General features: G+C 47.2%; 9 protein-coding genes across 9 annotated transcripts; 3 read left to right on the top strand and 6 right to left on the bottom strand.

The window, feature by feature from the left end:
• Positions 1-424: 424 nt before the first annotated feature.
• Positions 425-847, bottom strand: LY89DRAFT_785739 (uncharacterized protein; the record flags this gene model as incomplete). Its single annotated transcript, XM_018222916.1, has 1 exon — positions 425-847. The coding sequence occupies one exon, from the start codon at positions 845-847 to the stop codon at positions 425-427; it is 423 nt and encodes a 140-aa protein (XP_018066717.1).
• Positions 848-2,176: 1,329 nt separating this feature from the next.
• On the bottom strand, positions 2,177-3,835 carry LY89DRAFT_688096 (uncharacterized protein). The gene has a single exon (XM_018215639.1). The coding sequence runs from the start codon at positions 3,802-3,804 to the stop codon at positions 2,200-2,202; it is 1,605 nt and encodes a 534-aa protein (XP_018066716.1). The 5' UTR covers positions 3,805-3,835; the 3' UTR covers positions 2,177-2,199.
• Positions 3,836-4,210: 375 nt separating this feature from the next.
• LY89DRAFT_785737 (uncharacterized protein) lies at positions 4,211-5,130 on the bottom strand (the record flags this gene model as incomplete). Its single annotated transcript, XM_018222915.1, has 2 exons — positions 4,705-5,130; positions 4,211-4,636 (listed from the first exon to the last, which is right to left on the bottom strand). The coding sequence occupies exons 1-2, from the start codon at positions 4,951-4,953 to the stop codon at positions 4,211-4,213; spliced, it is 675 nt and encodes a 224-aa protein (XP_018066715.1). The 5' UTR covers positions 4,954-5,130.
• Positions 5,131-5,992: 862 nt separating this feature from the next.
• On the bottom strand, positions 5,993-7,560 carry LY89DRAFT_722001 (phosphoesterase-domain-containing protein; the record flags this gene model as incomplete). The annotated part of the gene is made up of 5 exons (XM_018218692.1): positions 6,914-7,560; positions 6,585-6,867; positions 6,401-6,531; positions 6,243-6,353; positions 5,993-6,195 (listed from the first exon to the last, which is right to left on the bottom strand). Exons 1-5 carry the CDS (start codon positions 7,122-7,124, stop codon positions 5,993-5,995), a joined length of 939 nt encoding a protein of 312 aa, XP_018066714.1. The 5' UTR covers positions 7,125-7,560.
• A 378-nt stretch (positions 7,561-7,938) lies between these two features.
• Positions 7,939-9,214, top strand: LY89DRAFT_206271 (HET-domain-containing protein). Its single transcript, XM_018205823.1, has 4 exons — positions 7,939-8,171; positions 8,224-8,841; positions 9,095-9,109; positions 9,171-9,214. The coding sequence occupies exon 2, from the start codon at positions 8,248-8,250 to the stop codon at positions 8,839-8,841; it is 594 nt and encodes a 197-aa protein (XP_018066713.1). The 5' UTR covers positions 7,939-8,171; positions 8,224-8,247; the 3' UTR covers positions 9,095-9,109; positions 9,171-9,214.
• A 471-nt stretch (positions 9,215-9,685) lies between these two features.
• LY89DRAFT_738145 (uncharacterized protein) lies at positions 9,686-11,488 on the top strand (the record flags this gene model as incomplete). Its single annotated transcript, XM_018220334.1, has 4 exons — positions 9,686-10,189; positions 10,237-10,572; positions 10,639-10,731; positions 10,778-11,488. 4 exons carry the CDS (start codon positions 9,686-9,688, stop codon positions 11,486-11,488), a joined length of 1,644 nt encoding a protein of 547 aa, XP_018066712.1.
• A 1,319-nt stretch (positions 11,489-12,807) lies between these two features.
• On the top strand, positions 12,808-14,015 carry LY89DRAFT_623511 (uncharacterized protein). Its single transcript, XM_018211017.1, has 2 exons — positions 12,808-13,324; positions 13,374-14,015. The coding sequence occupies exons 1-2, from the start codon at positions 13,065-13,067 to the stop codon at positions 13,870-13,872; spliced, it is 759 nt and encodes a 252-aa protein (XP_018066711.1). The 5' UTR covers positions 12,808-13,064; the 3' UTR covers positions 13,873-14,015.
• An 821-nt stretch (positions 14,016-14,836) lies between these two features.
• Positions 14,837-16,728, bottom strand: LY89DRAFT_206162 (uncharacterized protein). Its single transcript, XM_018205822.1, has 2 exons — positions 16,672-16,728; positions 14,837-16,618 (listed from the first exon to the last, which is right to left on the bottom strand). The coding sequence occupies exon 2, from the start codon at positions 16,335-16,337 to the stop codon at positions 15,153-15,155; it is 1,185 nt and encodes a 394-aa protein (XP_018066710.1). The 5' UTR covers positions 16,338-16,618; positions 16,672-16,728; the 3' UTR covers positions 14,837-15,152.
• On the bottom strand, positions 16,341-17,114 carry LY89DRAFT_738142 (uncharacterized protein; the record flags this gene model as incomplete). The annotated part of the gene is made up of 3 exons (XM_018220333.1): positions 16,341-16,618; positions 16,672-16,892; positions 16,945-17,114. 3 exons carry the CDS (start codon positions 17,112-17,114, stop codon positions 16,341-16,343), a joined length of 669 nt encoding a protein of 222 aa, XP_018066709.1.
• Positions 17,115-17,262: the final 148 nt, after the last annotated feature.

Here is a 17,262-nt window from a genome sequence, read left to right as displayed (position 1 = left end):
CGCTGGTAATCTTATTCCTTTCCTGGTAGCGAATAGTTCTTGGTCTTTGACGTTATGTCAGCATTACCCCTGTGAATACGTACATGCGTGGCTGTTCGCTTAGGTCTTTTACGAGATAAGGAGAAAGATCCCGCGTCACGTTTTGAATCCGTTTGCTTTTTGTTCTTGGCATTGCGTTATTAATCTTCTCAATTCTCGACTCATTGTCATCGAATGGCTCAATGGCTTTTGTTTGTATGCTGGACTGCATTTGCTTTTCAAGTACGAAGCGATTGTTTATATTGAGATTTCCAGAAAGACTCCTCTTCAAACCCTTGTTCTCTCCCCAACAGCACATCGACAATCACTGAGCTCAAATCAAGACGGCAGACTATCTCCTTCACTCCTCTGGCCGTACCCCTCACTCCGCCTCAAACGCTCCAACTTAGCAAGAATGAGATCCCGACCCCTCAGCATGAGCGCAGAAATCAAGCCCATTATTCCAATCCATATACCTATAATCCATAGCAGGCAACCCATCAATCCTCCAAGTCCCCGCAACATACAGACCACAAGCTTGGGTAACATGCTGCGAGCCAGTCGGCACACTCCCACCGAACACTTGCGCAGAATACTGATCCTTGTTGCAGACGAAAGCCACAGACGGGCTCTTGATAGAGTAGTAAGCTTGACCTCCATTGATGTTTGGCCCGCTACCGAGTTGGTTGCGGAGGTCATCGTTTGCTTGATCGCAGGTCGAGTGATCCATTCCGTTTCTGCAGCCGCACCAGGTCTGGCCGCGTTTGCCGATCTTGGCGGATGTGGATATGCCTCGCTCGGCCAGGCTGGTGGCGGCTGTGAGGGACATGTCGGGGACGAGCTCGTGGATTTTGTTGCCCTCGGCGTCGTAGTATGCGGTTTAAAAACCGTCTGCGGCTCCTTTGGGAATGGTGAAGGCCGCTGTCATGGCAGCGACGCCAAGGAGGAGAAGAGTGTTCGCTGCGAGCATGTTGAAGATTGATGAAGACGGGGTTGGTTGAGGTTGAGATTGAATGAAGAGATTGAAGTTGTGGATGATGAGTAATTGAGCTGGACTTACGTTAAGATTATATACTCAAGCAATGACGCTCAAGTCCATTATACGATCAAGTGATTTTGAGACCATTTGTGCTATAGCCGTCTGTCAAATTGTTCACAAAGTAACTGGCTACACTTTGCCTCATTCTTGATCTGAAGTAAGCACAGATTATGGAGAAAAGCGCAATATCTTGGAGCGACGACGCATGATCGATCGATAGTCAATATGGAGAAGATGGCGCAGAACATTATTTACGTGAATAAAAACTCGTACATAGTATGGGAAAAGACACCTGCAGAGCTATGTTTCTAAATGGACCCCAAGGTTTGATTGCGAAGCAGATTTGATGTGGTTTTCCAACAGTCTTACAATTTGAATTTTGAGCCGTGTCCGGTCTTCGATGTAATAGAGCCAGCCGAGCTGAAAGACTGCTCCTCAGCAGCGCCAAGAAGAAGCTCATCATTGAACCAATAATTAAATACTTTTCACCAGTCCAAAATATGCGGCTACTATAGACCTCAGAAGCAGCATCTGTCTTACATAGCCTAAATAAGTCATCCAATCAATACCCCAAGGCTGAACCCGAACTGCGTGCAACGTTCTTCCAGTCCCTCCAGGCCGCAAGTAACAATCTTCTTCGCGTTACTATAACTCAGAGTCTAAATTCACACAATGCCGTAAACTATTGGGTGCGTCGTGTTCAGTCCGCCGCAGTCAGCACCCAAACCATCTGATCTTAAACTTTAAATTCTGAACTCCGCCTCCAGAAATTCGGGTTGGGTGTTTATACAGATTACGGTAGAATAGGGTAATCTGGAGGTGTCAGATAATATCGCCTTACAACAGCAATAGCCGTGAAGCGAGGACTGGGAAGCGATTGTGGCCCGGGTTGTTGGTGAGGCGCAGTGTTTGTGGAAGATTTGAACAGGAGAGGCAGGAAGATGCTTAGCAACAGGCGATGTAGCGAATCATATAGTTATGTCTGTGAGATTTGGGGACCTGTAGCCCAATGTACGACCTCGAGTTCAATTATAGTTAAACGAGCACGTGGACGCACCACTTTTCTACACTTGCACCTCGATAGCTGATATAACCGAGGTTCGAATCCGAACTGACTGTAGCGAAACAATTCATTGATAATGTTACACGAGCCATAGAATAACCAACTCTCTCCTTCTCATCTCCTCCCCATCTGGCCCTTGAACCACCTGCAAACCAGAAAGTACCGTCCTTCGTCCCGCTTCATCCTGTGACATCGTGAAATCTTTAAGTACCTTCTCTTCGGGGACATGCTCCACATCATCATCCACACCCTCATCTTCCAGATCAATCAACCACTCCAACGCTTTTCCCACCACATAAGAATCCCAAAGTCCCTCTTTCCAAGGCCGCTCAAGCAGTAATTTCATCGCTTCCCGCTTCAGCCTCCGATGTCTGAACACAAACCCCACCGTCCTCAACCCCGTGATCAACCCTCCCTCAAATCCAAACCCTCCATCCGGTTCCCCTTCAGAATTGTCCCTCACCCTCTTCGCCAACTCCACAATCTCAGTCAACAACTCAGTATTATCACCATAAAACACACCCTCCCCAACCTGCATAGCATTCCTCCAAGCATACGCCGTCAGCAACTGAATCCTCAACGCCAAAACCCCCTTTTCGACTCCAACCCCACCCCTCCATAACTTTTCAAACGCCCTCTCCCACCGATCATACTCCATCCCCATCCTCATAGCTGCCTCCTCCGTCTCTTTCCTCATCTGAAACACCTCCGGACTCCGCAAACCTAGCGCCCCATTACTCTTCTGCTTCATCCACGCCGTCAAATGCAGGGCCCTCTGCCCGATCAAGATTAAATACGCTCTCGCCTCCTTCAAGTCTTGGAACGAAGCGGGCATCGTATCAATAGACATCTGTCCATAATACCGATACGCCTCGTGTAGTTCCGCCGAGCGCTCGTCGTGGCGACACATGGCTTCTGTTTCTAGTTCTGAGAAGGCGTGGATGAGTTCATCCTCGATAACTAAGGGGCGAGGCGACTTGATCGAGGATATTTTGGTGGTGAGATGGATTTGGGTGGATTGCCAGTCGGAGAGGAGACGCACGCCGGAGTAAATTTGCGTGGTGGCCGAGGAGATGTACCCATTGTAAGTCTCGAAGATGGCGAATAGGAGACAAGCGAGGAGGGTGGTGCGGAGGTGTGTGGGTTGGGGACGGAGCATTTGAGAGCGGAGGAGAGAGATGGAGAGGTGGTATTGGTGGAAGGCGAATTGGCGGCGGGAGAGTGAAGGGGAGGAGGAGGTAGGTTTGTTGATCAGGGCTCCGAGGGCGATGACTGCATGTCGGATGAGGGCTTCTGCTTGTGAGGTTTGCAGAATGAGGGTTTGCCATAGTTTTGTGGAGAAATGGCCGGAGATTCGAGGGGCGGTTTGGGTGCAGAATATGTTGAAGTAGCGGTATTCCTGTTCGTTTCTGAAGAGTTGACGGAAAAGTGCTGAGCTGAGGGGTTGTGTTCTTGAATTGAAATGTCCTTTTGGAAGTAAGGGTTTTGGACCCGCGGTTGTAGGGGCTTTTGGACATGGTTTTGAGTATCCATCACACTTGATACCGAATTTCTCGCACCGTTTGCAGGAAGGAGTGGTTTCGTCGCATCGTACTTTTCGGTGCTTACACGTGATGCATCCATTTCTGCTTCTGGAAATTACCGTTCGACGATGCTTCGTCCCTGCTTTTGGATCCTGAGTCATCTTGAAGATACGAGTTGAAAATGTGTGGGGGAATGCAGAGGGAAGTACAAGTTGAGATGAAATCGGACGTGGAACTGCACAAGCGATGATCTGCAGCAGGAGGCTGACATGTGGCGCAGCAAGGTTTAATTGGTTGACTCGTAAACATTGGCCAATAATAATGGAAATTGCCATAGCTAAGACTTTTGAATTATACGTGAGATATAAAATTGCATTGGAGCTCATTATTCTGCAATGGAGATGATAAGTTTTCTTCTCAACGACCGCAAGGATGTCGATCCCGACTTCGAATGAAATGATTTGAAACTTGTTAAAAATAAGATTTTTGATTTACGCAGACGAGGACGATGCAGCCCTAAATCAATAGGTTCTTGGCAGAACATCAAGAATCTCCCACAACCTCGTCTCAAGGCTTGTAAATATCATAGCTCCACACTGCAACCACCGTCTCTGAACCAACCTCATACGTGACAACAACCTCAGTCTTCCCGCTATTCACGATCGGCACGAAGGTCCAGATGATGCTTGTAGTCTCCGGAACGCGAACTCCAGGAGGATGTGGCGTATTTGCGACCATAGCTGATTTCAGATTCAGCAGAGTCTCGTCGTACTTGATAAACACTGGCCCGGAGATGACCTGCGTGACAGCGAAAGGGAGGGAGTCGTAGGCAGCGAAAGGGCCGTATTGGACAGTGTGTCCTGGTTCATCAGTTCCTGAGGTGGCGGCGGGTGCTGGTGCAGCTTCGTCTGGTGTGCCTTTGAACACGATCTCGACGGATATTCCCTCTGGATGATTTGAAGTTTTAATTGTAAGCCCGTTGGTGGGATAGGCCTAGGGAAGGTTGCGAGTCAGGATTTGACAACAGTGCTTTGGGAGTCTCGTGTCAGGAAGAAACTCACTGGGTTAGGGAGCACCATGGGAATATGGGACGATCTGGTATAGTCGAAATAAGTCGGAGGGTCTATGAGAGGACCAGTCCACCCTCCGAAGTCGAATAGCATGCCGCCGTACAAAGTTTGTTGAGTGAATCCGATGGAAGTAGTAGACTCCTGAGCATGCTTTCCAGATCCAGTGAGAGTAAGGATTTTCGTCTTGGAATTGTAGACAGCTGAGAGCTTGTCTGCTGGCATCAGCCCGTAGAATCCCATGATTGTTAAGTTTTGGTTGATGAAGGAAAGACTTAATCAGTGAAGGTTGTATGGAGTGAAAGTGCTGCGAACAAATGTTCAGGATCTTATATACCAGAAAGTATCCTGCTTCGGAATGCTGATGAAGCTAGAGGTATGTCCTGGCTCATCTTTTAGAGCACGTTTCCGACGCCATAGAATCTTCATGCTTTTATTTTGTGATTGTGGAGGGCAGGTGGAATGTGGAGAAGGTTTAATTGTACCAAATCAGGCTCATGCCGTGGAATGCATTGAACTACTCGGGGTCTTCCGCCGAAGCGAACGCCAAATGACCATTCATTGTCAGAAAATGTGCTGCATTTGGGAATGAATCTCGGATGAAATGGTACGATGGCGCAATAGAGAGATTTAGCTAGGGGATCAGCCCAGATTTCAGGCCAGGAATCGACCAAAAGCGTACCCGAGCTCAGGCTGCAAGGCACTTAGTCTCAGCAATGTTTTATTCAAAAGTCGTCCATAGTCTTAAAATCTACGCCTCTTAAGCCACGAATTTGAGCCCTTGCACTGCTTTGGAATGCTTGGTGGGGGAAAAGCTAATTGTTGGCTTTTAATAAATAAGAAATTCAGTTTTCCAATTATTGTATTCATTTAAAACTCCCACTCGAAAAAGCCAACGCACTAGGAGTAGTAAGCTTCAAACAAATGCAGACTAGCTCCATACTACAAGACATAACAACTACATTTAATAACTCATTAAATAAGTCTGTCTCTCTTTAGTGCTGGGAAAGGAGAGGTGGTGTAGAAATCAAGGTGCTAAATCTCTCTAATGCGAGTCAAGCAAAAGAATGAAGATTCTCTTGAGCATTCAATGTCTGATAATATGATGCAGAGTAAACAAAACAAATGAGATTCTGCACGAACCATGGCGAGAAAAAAGAACGTTGATATGTGTTACGTGACGCTGCAAGTGGAATACGAGCATTATGGTAGTTTGAAAAGGCTAGCCGGGTTGTACTGACACGAAATATCATTATAAATTACACTCTCCTTTGGAGCACATCTATTTATTAAACATTATAGGCGCCTTCTCATCATTTAGACCCAAATTCCCGAGATCCCAATTATGCTCGACAGTCGACATGATACTATAATGATTGAACGATGTATCATTCATGGTTCCCCGAAGCGACGAAGGAATAACATCACCGAGAAGAACAGAAAACACTCTGTTCCTACATATGTAACATTCGGTCTCGTCGAAAGCTGTTCACTGTCAGTTCGAAGCATATAATGAGAGAGGAATGTCCTACTCAGCATGATGAGAGTATTCTGCATGAACGTCGGATTTGAGAGAAGCGGTTCGAGGAAACGCTTTGTCCATGCTCCTGCGACCGTGACAGATGAGTCATGTCCATCATTTGCTGGGACATTGTCAGTAGACGGGAACAAAGGGGGTGCTGAATCTTACTCATGTTCGGAGTGATGAACATCCATTGAGGCAGAGTGTCTGCCTCCAAATCTCTATAGAACATTGTAAAATTCTTACTCTTGGCTAGACGATCTTCATTTGATGTGACAGAATCGTAACTCATCAGAGGACTGAACGCTGTCAGCACTTTGAGGTATTTCGCAGTAGCTTCACGGTGACTCACTTATGTTTCCGAACATAATCATTTGCTCCTGTCTTATGGTTCACCCAATTTCCTTCAAATCCCGAATATGGCATATCCTCTTGATACAAACCCCAACTCACGCCCCCATCTTCCAGTAAATCAACAATAGTCCGGACATCGGAATCAATTCTAAACATCCAATCTTCCCAAACCCAATGAGTATCACCACCCACAGATGCAACATAATTTGGCTGACTTGGATGGGTAATAGCATTATAATTGTTAAGAGTAATACCTTGCTTTGCAACCCATTGTAAAGAAGCTGTCCTTGTCAGATCTGACAGTACGGGTATTAGAATGAAGCTTACGGTCGCCGGCCGCCATGTCGATATCCGTGTTCTCCAACCAGATATTGATAAATCTATCAAACTGATTCCCTCTAATAGAGCTTACTGGGCTCAACGTTTTTGCGGTCGCGGCGGCAGCCGCAACAGCTGCTACGCCAGTTGAGGTATATTGTGTCTGCGCATCGGCAGTCATGGCGATGCCTACGACCAAGAGCCCTGTTGAGAAACGCATTTTTGATGATGATAATGGAGTCCTCACTCGAGGATCACCCGCTCCTTATAACGATCTCGAAGTTGACGGGCCCAAGATATATCATTTTCGGTGTACCATTGTGTGCTGGTCATCGGATGTATTTAGTGTAACGTCTATCCCTGCGTGCCGAAAAACCCTGTGTGCCGAAATTTTTTTATGGTTTGGGGTCTTAAATCTCCACCACGTAAATATATAAAGTTATAATCAGTTTGCCATCGTTCTTCAGCTATACATCTACAAGGATTCGGATTATAGTAAGAAATTACCATGGTTGTAGTGATTCTGTCGATCGACCCGTCGACGTCGTTGAAAGCCGCTTCAGCTATTCTCCCCTGCTCTACCATGACTACTGGCCTATCTCCGAGTTTCGGGACCACGGTACAAAAGTTCTACTAAGAGATAATATAGCTCTAAGATTTGAAGACACAAGGCACAAGGAAACCTGTATGCCGAGTTTATCCGGACAAAGGGGGAGGTACAAAAAGCTAAGCGAATTTATTACGCTTACATAATGTCGTATTATTTTATACATCATACTGAACTTATAAAGTGTGGCGTTCTTCTAGAAACTTCCATGAGCAGCCACGAGCCTGCCTTTCGCTCTGCCTTAAGCGCCGCTACATCGTTCCTATCCGCATCTCTATCACCGTAGTAAGTTACGAGCGACCGCGCCGCGCCTTGCAGAGGCCTTTCTGTCGGGAGTATGGCGCAGCAAGTGCCGCCAGCGTGCTAGCCATTTTGCCAATACCACCAAATCGGATAACTATGGCCATATTTTGGCTTATGCAGCCATGTGCTTACATGCTGATGCACGTTCTTCCTCACCACAAGATGCATAGAAAGACAATGCATGGCTCGCTCGAAATACCCAGACAGCCGCCATGATCTTCCGAAGTGGCTGGCCGCGATTGGCTGGCTGGCGCGCTGGAAACGATGATGCACGACGACACCATGCCGCGAGGCTGTCGTCCAGCTGAGCTGTAAGAGTACAACCTCGACCTACCCTGTACTCCCAACTCAACAAATGCATGCATATCGACCCTACGAGAACTATTCACTAACATTCTTTCGTTCAAAGATTCTCTCAGATCCTGTCTAAGTAATGCGCCTATTACAATACAACAACGATGGCGAGCTCAGCCTGACCAAGGACTTTATTGGCGACGAGATTCCCAAATATACTGTCCTTTCACACACATGGGGGGCGGATACAGAAGAGGTCACATATAGAGACCTGATAAATAGCACTGGGAAGAGCAAGGTTGGATACGAGAAGATTCGGTTTTGCGGAGGGCAAGCCAGACGTGATGACTTGCACAACTTCTGGGTAGATACTTGCTGTATCAACAAATCGAGCGACAGGGAGCTTTCGGAAGCTATTAACTCCATGTTTCGCTGGTATCGCAAAGCGGCCAAATGCTACGTATATCTGACAGATGTTTCGACAAATGATCAAATCGACCTGTCCTTACAGCCGTGGGAGGCAGCTTTTGGGAACAGTCGATGGTTTACCCGTGGTTGGACACTTCAAGAGCTTATCGCGCCGCTATCGGTCGAGTTCTTTTACTCGAACGGCAATCGACTCGGTGACAAGAAATCATTAGAGGGGCAGCTTCACAAGATAACGGGGATTCCAGTTTCCGCTCTTCAAAGCAGCCCTCTTTCTGAGTTCAGCTTCGACGAGCGAATATCATAGGCACAGCTTCGGGAGACTAAACGTGAAGAGGACAAGGCTTATTCCCTGCTAGGCATCTTCGACATCTCGATGCCAGTTATCTATGGCGAGGGGGAGGAGAACGCATTCCGTAGGCTGAACCGTGAATGGAAATATCGGCGCGATGAGCTACCGACTATCTCACAAGCTACGTCAAATTGCGACAAACCATCAACGACTTTCCCCTTCCAGTCGTCCGCCGCTACCTCTCGTCACGTCCTCCTATCTCCCGAAGCATCTACACATAATGGTTAATATACAACCTTCCTTTATTCAAGATTACAGGATGCTAACCAGTTGCTTATGACTAGACAACTCGATCAATAATTTACCCTACGCTCCAGAGGCGCCATTTAATACGTACTAAAGACAACACGAACCTCCCTGCCTCGACAACACCCGAATCGATATCCTTTACGAAATACATATGTGGGCTGAGGGACAAGATGACCGTTGTATCTTCTGGCTGAGTGGCTTAGCCGGCACCGGGAAGTCGACAATCGCCCGCACTATCGCTCGCAGATGCTTCGAGGAGACGTCGCTCGGAGCTAGCTTCTTCTTCTCGAGAGGCGGTGGAGAGATTAGCCATGCTGGCAAGTTCTTCACAAGCATTGCTAGACAGCTAGCGAACACCATCCCCTTACTCAATCAGCACATTTGCGACGCTATTACAGATAATAGCGATATTGCCAACTAGTCTCTACGGGACCAATGGCAACAGCTCGTCCTCCGTCCTCTATCGAAATTGGATGACAATAATCTCCGATCCTCGTACGTCGTCGTCATTGATGCGCTCGATGAGTGCGAGGGCGAGAATAATATCCGGATGATTCTGCAGCTCTTAGCTGAAGCGCAATCGTTACCGAGAGTCCGATTACGAATTTTTCTCACAAGCAGACCTGAGATTCCAGTCCGATATAGGCTTGGTCAGATACCAGACACGGAGCATCAGGACTTTGTTCTCCATAGTATATCGCCGGCGATTGTTGACCACGACATCTCTCTCTTCCTAGAATACAATCTAGGACTTATCGGACGGGAACTCTGGCTGCACGACGGCTGGCCGGGCAAGGAAATCGTTATGCGGATGGTCCACAATGCGAGTGGACTGTTCATCTGGGCTGCAACCGCCTGTCGATATATTCGTAAGGGGAAAAGATATGCAGCGAAACGGCTCGATACGATCCTTCACAATAGTGCTAGCACCCCCATAGGGCCGGAGAAGCGCCTCGACGAGATCTACACTACTGTCCTCCAGCAATCTGTAGTCCAGAATACACGGACGAGGAGAAAGGAGAATCGTATCAAATGCTACGACAAGTCCTTGGAAGTGCAGTTGTTCTTTTCTCGCCCCTTCCTATATACTCATTAAGCAAGATGCTCCGTGTCACAAAGGAGGATGTCAACCTGTCCCTGTTAGACCTGCACTCTGTCCTAGATATCCCAAAGGACCAAACTTGCCCTATCCGCCTCCACCACCCTTCATTTCGCGACTTTCTCCTCAACGAGGATAGGTGCAAGGATCCAAACTTCTGGGTAGACGAGAAGCAAGCACATCAGACGCTAGCTGATAGTTGCATACATTTAATGTCCCAGAAACTCAAGCAGGATGTTTGCGAATTGCAGGCTCCTGGGAGTCAAGCCGGCCAAGTTGAGAGCAGTTGGGTTGAGAGCTGTCTTCCGCCCGAAGTTCAATATGCATGCCTTTACTGGGTCCATCATCTGTAAAGGAGTGGCTCTCAGGTTCACGATGGCGAGGAAGCTCACCGGTTTCTGCAGGCTCATTTATTGCACTGGCTTGAGGCGCTTGGCTGGATGGGGAAGGCTTCAGAGGGTATCCAAGCAATATTGTCATTAGAGGATTATGTTTTGGTAAGCTATCTATTGTTTGATAAAAGTCTGATTAACTTATCTTCAGGTTAAGGACGGCCCTAATTTGCATGCATTTATCTATGATGCAAAGCGATTTGCCTTATATAACCGATCAGTGATTGAACAGGTACCTCTTCAACTATATTGCTCTGCTCTTGTCTTTGCGCCAGAAAATAGCATTATTCGAAAGAAGTTCAAGACTTGTATCCCAGATTGGATTCAGCAAGAACCAAAAGTGCAAGCACGTTGGAACGCAGCGCTGCAGACGCTCGAGGGCCACACTAGCTGGGTCACTTCAGTAGCTTTCTCCCCCGACGGTAAGCAAGTCGTGTCTGGATCACTTGATAAGACGGTGCGGCTCTGGGACGCGGCTATAGGAGTACCGCTGCAAACGCTCGAGGGCCATTCTAGCTGGGTCAATTCAGTGTCCTTCTCACCCGACGGCAAGCAGGTCGTCTCTGGCTTAAGCGATCGGACGGTGCGGCTCTGGGACGCGGCTACGGGAGCACCGCTCCAGACGCTCGAGGGCCACACTGACTCGGTCACATCTGTGGCCTTCTCATCCGACAGCAAGCAGGTGCCAATCTTACGAGTATCCAATCATTGGGTAGTGGAAGGCGATACGAATATTCTTTGGCTACCTCCCGATTATCGGAAAACTTGTTCAGCTACTTGGAACGGAAGTCTTGTTATAGGGCATTCATCTGGGAGAATTTCATTCTTTGCCTTTAAAAAGGGAGTAAAGCTTGTCATGTAAAATTCAAAAAATTTAGAAGGTCCTAGAGAACCATCTATTTATATACCATTTTATAATCGCCACTTGCCTTCTGGCATTTTCTAGAGGATTTGCCACTGTTAGCTCGGTATAGTCAGGCATATTAGATGATTAGTCTACGTAGGCCGAGTGGAAGCATGTATGCGGGGTGAGAGTGATCGTATTAGAGTTATTGTTCTGAGGTAAGTGGTAACCCGGGAAATGTATATTTCCCGGCTGCCTTAGGAACTAGGCATCCGTGCCTTCCGGCACACCACGTGACTGTAGCTGGACCTGTCACCTTGTCTACCAAGGCAGCACTTTAGGTGAATCATGTAATGAGTATAGCCTACTTCGACAACCACGAATCCATTGATCCTTTGTATCGATAATACAGTTGTCTCGATTGCTAAGCCTCAAGTGGTGTTTAACAAGAACTTGATCTGTTGATGGATGTGGCGCACAAGGCACCACACTGCCACCAGCCACTATTGACGTTCATACTTAAAGCTTTAAAAATTAAATTACGGCGTAAATATTATGGACGTGCGGGGTTGTTTCGCACTAAGCCCAAAAATTGTCAGCCGAGGTTCTGATCCGCGTGGCAACCTCACTTGAAGTTTGCCTGCCATAGCACTACATGGCTAATAACGATTTCATGTATAGTGTTGAGGCCTTAGACCTCGGATAAGACTCCTTTAGAAGTATTAAGGATAGTATAAGCTCGGTGGTAAAGCTGTGGTAAAGGAACTGTGACAGCCACGCACTCTGGACTAGGTATCAAGACGTACGCACTAATCTGTGAATAATAAACAAAGAACTAAAAGAATAGAAGAGTGCTGAGGCCAGATAAGCTGAATCCTCAGCATTAGCTCAAACACTAAATGAAACATCTCACGTGATATACCCGATGATATCACAGAACCGTGACAGGAACGCTATTATGCTATAAATTGAAACCCTTTGCAAATCAGGCGTAAGGGCGACGATATAAATGCGATTTTCTGATAAAAGGGGTTTAGGGTATCTAGGATTGGTTACGGAATATAACCTACGAAAAATTATAAGAGATGTTAAGGTGTGCACAGATTTTAAGATGCTTCAAGTCAAAGTACCTATCATTTTTTTCGGCACGCAGGGATGGACGTTACTACCCAATCACAATTCAGATGAAACAGCGTGAACCGAACACCAATGACAAGCCGAGGCGATGCCGTAGTACAAAACCGGGAAAGGCGCAGAATTATTCCTTGTCCTGGATGAAGAACCGAACAAGCATTTATGCATATAACAACTGCATATCAAGACTCCAAGACCATGGTCCTCAATATACTTCATGTCACTCACGAGTGTGCGATGACTTGGAATATAGATATGGCGTCAAGCAGCGTGTGACGCCGAGACCACACCCTCAAGGTACATTGCGCCGGACTGCAGCTGCAGCTGACGTACCTTCCTTCCCCTGCAGCTGAGAAGGCTGAGCTTGGGGGCAGAAGCCTTGATAGAAAGGTAAACCTCACCATCTTATCTCTCTTTTCTATTCATCCTATTTCCTTACCTCAAGCTTCACTCTTTCGCCATGACGAACAACGAACATCCAGAAGAGCACACGACAGAGCAGACCCCTCTGCTCGTCGATGGCCCAGCCGACGATTCCCACCACCTAGAAAGCTCCAACCTCATCAGATTTCGCAATGCCATAGGTATCAACGTCCAGTCAGCATCCAGCAATCCTCACGAACTTGAAAATGCCCGCAGAAAACCTAGCGGTCTCTATAGAGAGATCATTGGTATCCAACGCAGTCGCACCAGGCAATATTATATTTTCGAATACTTCTAGTATGCCTCCCCTCCTCTCTGCATCGCATACTGCTAACTGATTCTCCAGCTATGGAGCTCTTATCGTACAAATCCTTATTGGAGCAATTCTTGCTGCACTCGGATCTCTTTCCAACGTCCATCCCACCGTAATCACAACTTTTGGCGTCCTCAATACAGCCATAGCAGGTATATTGGCCTTGATGAAAGGCCAAGGTCTTCCCGATCGACTCCGAAAAGACGCATACGAAATGAAGAAAGTACAAGATTTCATCGAAGAGACGGATATCCGATTAGCCATCGAGGAGGATGTTCATCCCGGAGAGCTGAATGATATCGTCCAGAAGGTTTTCGACATGTATAATACAGCGAGGGATACTGCTGAGATGAATCATCCTACAAATTACGCACATCAAGTTGATGGGCCAGAAAATACAGGACGGGGTACGACGCAGTCCGTTGGACATGACGGGACGGAAGACGATAGTATGGGAATCAAGAGTGTGAATAGAATGGCGACAAACGTGACTACTGGGAGTAAAGGGAAGACGAAGTTTGTGATTGAATGAGCTTGATACTTGGCCTTGGAGTTTGGAGGATACCAATTGCTTTCGCTGGAGTTTGGAGAGACATTGAAGTCGTTTTGGGTGGTAGAGGATCGATTCAACCTAGAAGCATACATGTCTTAGATGAAATCAAGCTCTTTGGCCTGTGTCACTTGGTGCGATGTCCTCATGCGGTGGCCATCATGGAGATCGATCAAGTAAGCACTATCTATTTCTCCGGTGTGTTACTTGACAAGTGGCTGATACGGTGCATGCCGCTACAATAAATGCTGTGGAGTACGAGAAAGTCTGCAGTGGTTCGCATTAGTCAAGTCCTCCAGTTCTGAGTCTCGCCGACCGCTATCTCAGCTCTCAACATGTTTTCGTCGCCAGCGTGCTTTCCAATCCAGAACTCATACACTCCAGCTTCCGTCCCCTATCGACCAGTCTCATCCTTTCCATTTCGCAGGGTCTCTCGCCCGGACTGTCATAATTTTCGTCTCTTCTTCGCCAGGTAACAGTACTTTCGTCTTTTCGAAAGCTCTCAGCTCTTTCGTTCCATCTAAAGCGCTGGAGTACAATTATACAACTTCCGCGCCCGCAACTTCCCCAGCATTCTTTACCACAGTTTCAACCTCCCACCCATCCGGAATCTCAACGACCACGATATGAATAAATTCGAATGCCGTGTACCCCAAATTGTATCCGAACCACCACATTAGTGCTACGTTCTCTTGTTGGGTACCACCTATAGCCAATGGTGGTACCCTCATTATACTTGAGAAATCTCTTTGGCTCTTCTCAATTGATGGTCAGTGAGTCAGATCAACACCCAGTGGCGGGTTCGATATCAATCAATTCAATTATATAGTCGCTGACTTGCGCTTGAATGCGAGGGAAATAAAGCAGAGTAGTTCAGACTCATTCTCGAAATGCTGGATGTCACACTTTCAGAGTACGTGTAGCCATATCGGCCACTAGACAGATCCGAAAGACTGTCGACTAAGTCTTCACTTGAGTCTGAACTCCCGGTGTCTGCAGCTGCATCTTCACCCAATTCCCTGTCTATTGCGCAAGCCTGCTGCGTCGCCGATGGCCTGAGAATCTCATGGTGCTTGAGATCTACCCAATACGTCCGAAACATTTGTGCAGGCACCGGACTGTACACCATTTTATTGACTCGGATAGCTTCCGACATGCTGGCAACAGCTACGTTCGTGTAACCACCTCGATTGAAGACATCAAAGATATCAAGATAGAGAATGACCCAAGACTCATCACCTACGACAAGACCTGAGAACAATCTATCTGGGTATCTCCTGAATTTGTTTTGAAGGTCGTTGCCCCAGCCCTCCTTTTGAAAAGCAATGGCACGCTAGACTCGCTATCAGGTAGGTTGGTCGCCATGGATGGAGGGCGGCAGCGGGACCCTTGTGCAGAATATCGAGACGGGGGAGCACCTTCGTGAGGTATTTCACTATTGCTTGTTCGCTGAAGATTTTTGCAATGTGCTCGCGGCAGGCATGGTCCTGTTCATCGCACAGCCCTTTCCATTGAATCAGAGATTCACATAAAGACAATAGAAGCTGATGCTCTCCTTGACCATCTTTGTCACTTGCTTCGGCTGAGAGAACTTTGGCAAGTTCAAGTCGAGCTCTCCATCTTCGTGCTTTTGAGAAAGCTTGGATGATCCATTCCGCAACGTCATTTGCTGGCTCGGACCACCGGCACCGGCCTGAAGGTGAATGATCCTCGAATGTTTTCCAAACACATCTCAAGCGGTCTGGAAAAGACTGCTTGATAAGAAAAGCCGAGGCTGGTTGCAATGACTGAGTTTCCATCAACTTGAATTCGCTGTTCATCATAATTCTCGTTTCACGCTTGTTCAGTGTTGGATGCCGAAGAAGCGCTGAAAGGTTGGTCAAACACTCGTTCCATTCATCATTGCTCGAGTGTCCTTGCGCGACAGTTTCATAAATTGCTTTTAAGTACAAGCGAGCCACCTCACTTGGCTCACCAGTCAGGGTCAACTGACGGGCACGGTCGAGGGCGGAAATAGCTTGTGGAGATTTGGGAGCATCCCCTGAAAGGCTCGCGCACGCTTTCGAGCGTCGTAGTGCCCTGAATGCGGCGTTATGTTGTCCTGGCTCTATCTCTGCTGAAGTATGTACCTGCTCGTTTCGTTCAACAACCATTTTGAGTAATAGTTCAGATGGGTCCACATAAGCTCCTAGTTGTGCTTCAAGGATGGAATGTTGTGTATCTTCATGGTTTTCGATACTCAGGTGACCTTTTGAAGATCCTTCGATGATGTCTGAGGATTCTGGTCTCTCAAAGGTAGGAGGATCAAGTGGAATTGAAGACTCTCCCATATTGAAATGTACCGCCGCCAACGAGGGCGTACCATGACGAACAGCCAAATTGTCTCCGTGGAGTGTGTTGTCTTTATCAGAACCATCGTGTACAGTCGTGATACTGGTAATGGCCATTATTTAATGCTGTAGCACTTTAGAGATGTCGCTTAATTCTTGGTCGAGACACATCTCTTGAGATCCATTCGCACTGAATCTTTGGGGTGTACCTGGAATGGTGATACTTTGTGCAGCCTCTACCAGGGATTCGGATATCCCTGAACTACTTGACACACCGGACAAAATACTGCTCTCTATTGTCTGTTCTCCTGGCTCGTCGGGTATTCCTGTGCTATTTGATACTTCTGACATCTCTTCGATGACACGTGGTGTGTGGTAGGTGATATTTGGAGGTGTTTCTAATCCAGTGAGGAAATGTACACCAAAAGATTCAGGGGTCAATCATCTATACCTGGTTCTTGCATTTGCGTTGTTATAGCATCATCCCTTTTGCGTTTCTTGAAAGCATCCAATTTGTTTTGCGGTACTAGGAGACCACCTCTTTCAAAGCTGGTTTCTTTCCCTTCCTCGCGTTTCCTCTTTTCGGCTATCTTCGCCATAATGCCTATCTCCTTGGCGGGGATGTTCTTCTCGAAGCCCCACTCCTTAAGCTTCATTTTCCATTTCCTCGCACTGAAGGAACTCGTCAGCTTTTGCATTTCGATAGACCTGGTGAAGTTCAGACCTAGCGAAGAATCCGTGAACCGACTCTATATGCGTCATAACAGCGGTCAAATTCTTATCTTGGTCCATGTACATGAATCGAATCTCGTTCTTATTCACTTCCCACTTCACATTATTTCGATCTAATGTCGACATTTGCGAGCCTGTTTCTGAGCTAGTCATGTCGGACATCGCCGTTAACACCGAGCCTTGATCTGAGGCTGGAAGAGACAACGTTGAAGTACTAAAGCTGCTCTCCATGGTTTTGGTTGTGTATTGTAGTGAGAAGAGGTAGACTTGAGACTGCGTAAAGATACGATGAGAATTCAATCAAGCTGAT

Source organism: Mollisia scopiformis, assembly GCF_001500285.1.
Source record: "Mollisia scopiformis unplaced genomic scaffold LY89scaffold_21, whole genome shotgun sequence".
Taxonomy (NCBI): Eukaryota; Fungi; Ascomycota; class Leotiomycetes; order Helotiales; family Mollisiaceae; genus Mollisia; species Mollisia scopiformis.
Note: the sequence above shows the minus strand (reverse complement) of the source record. Positions and strands in the feature narration are given on the sequence as shown.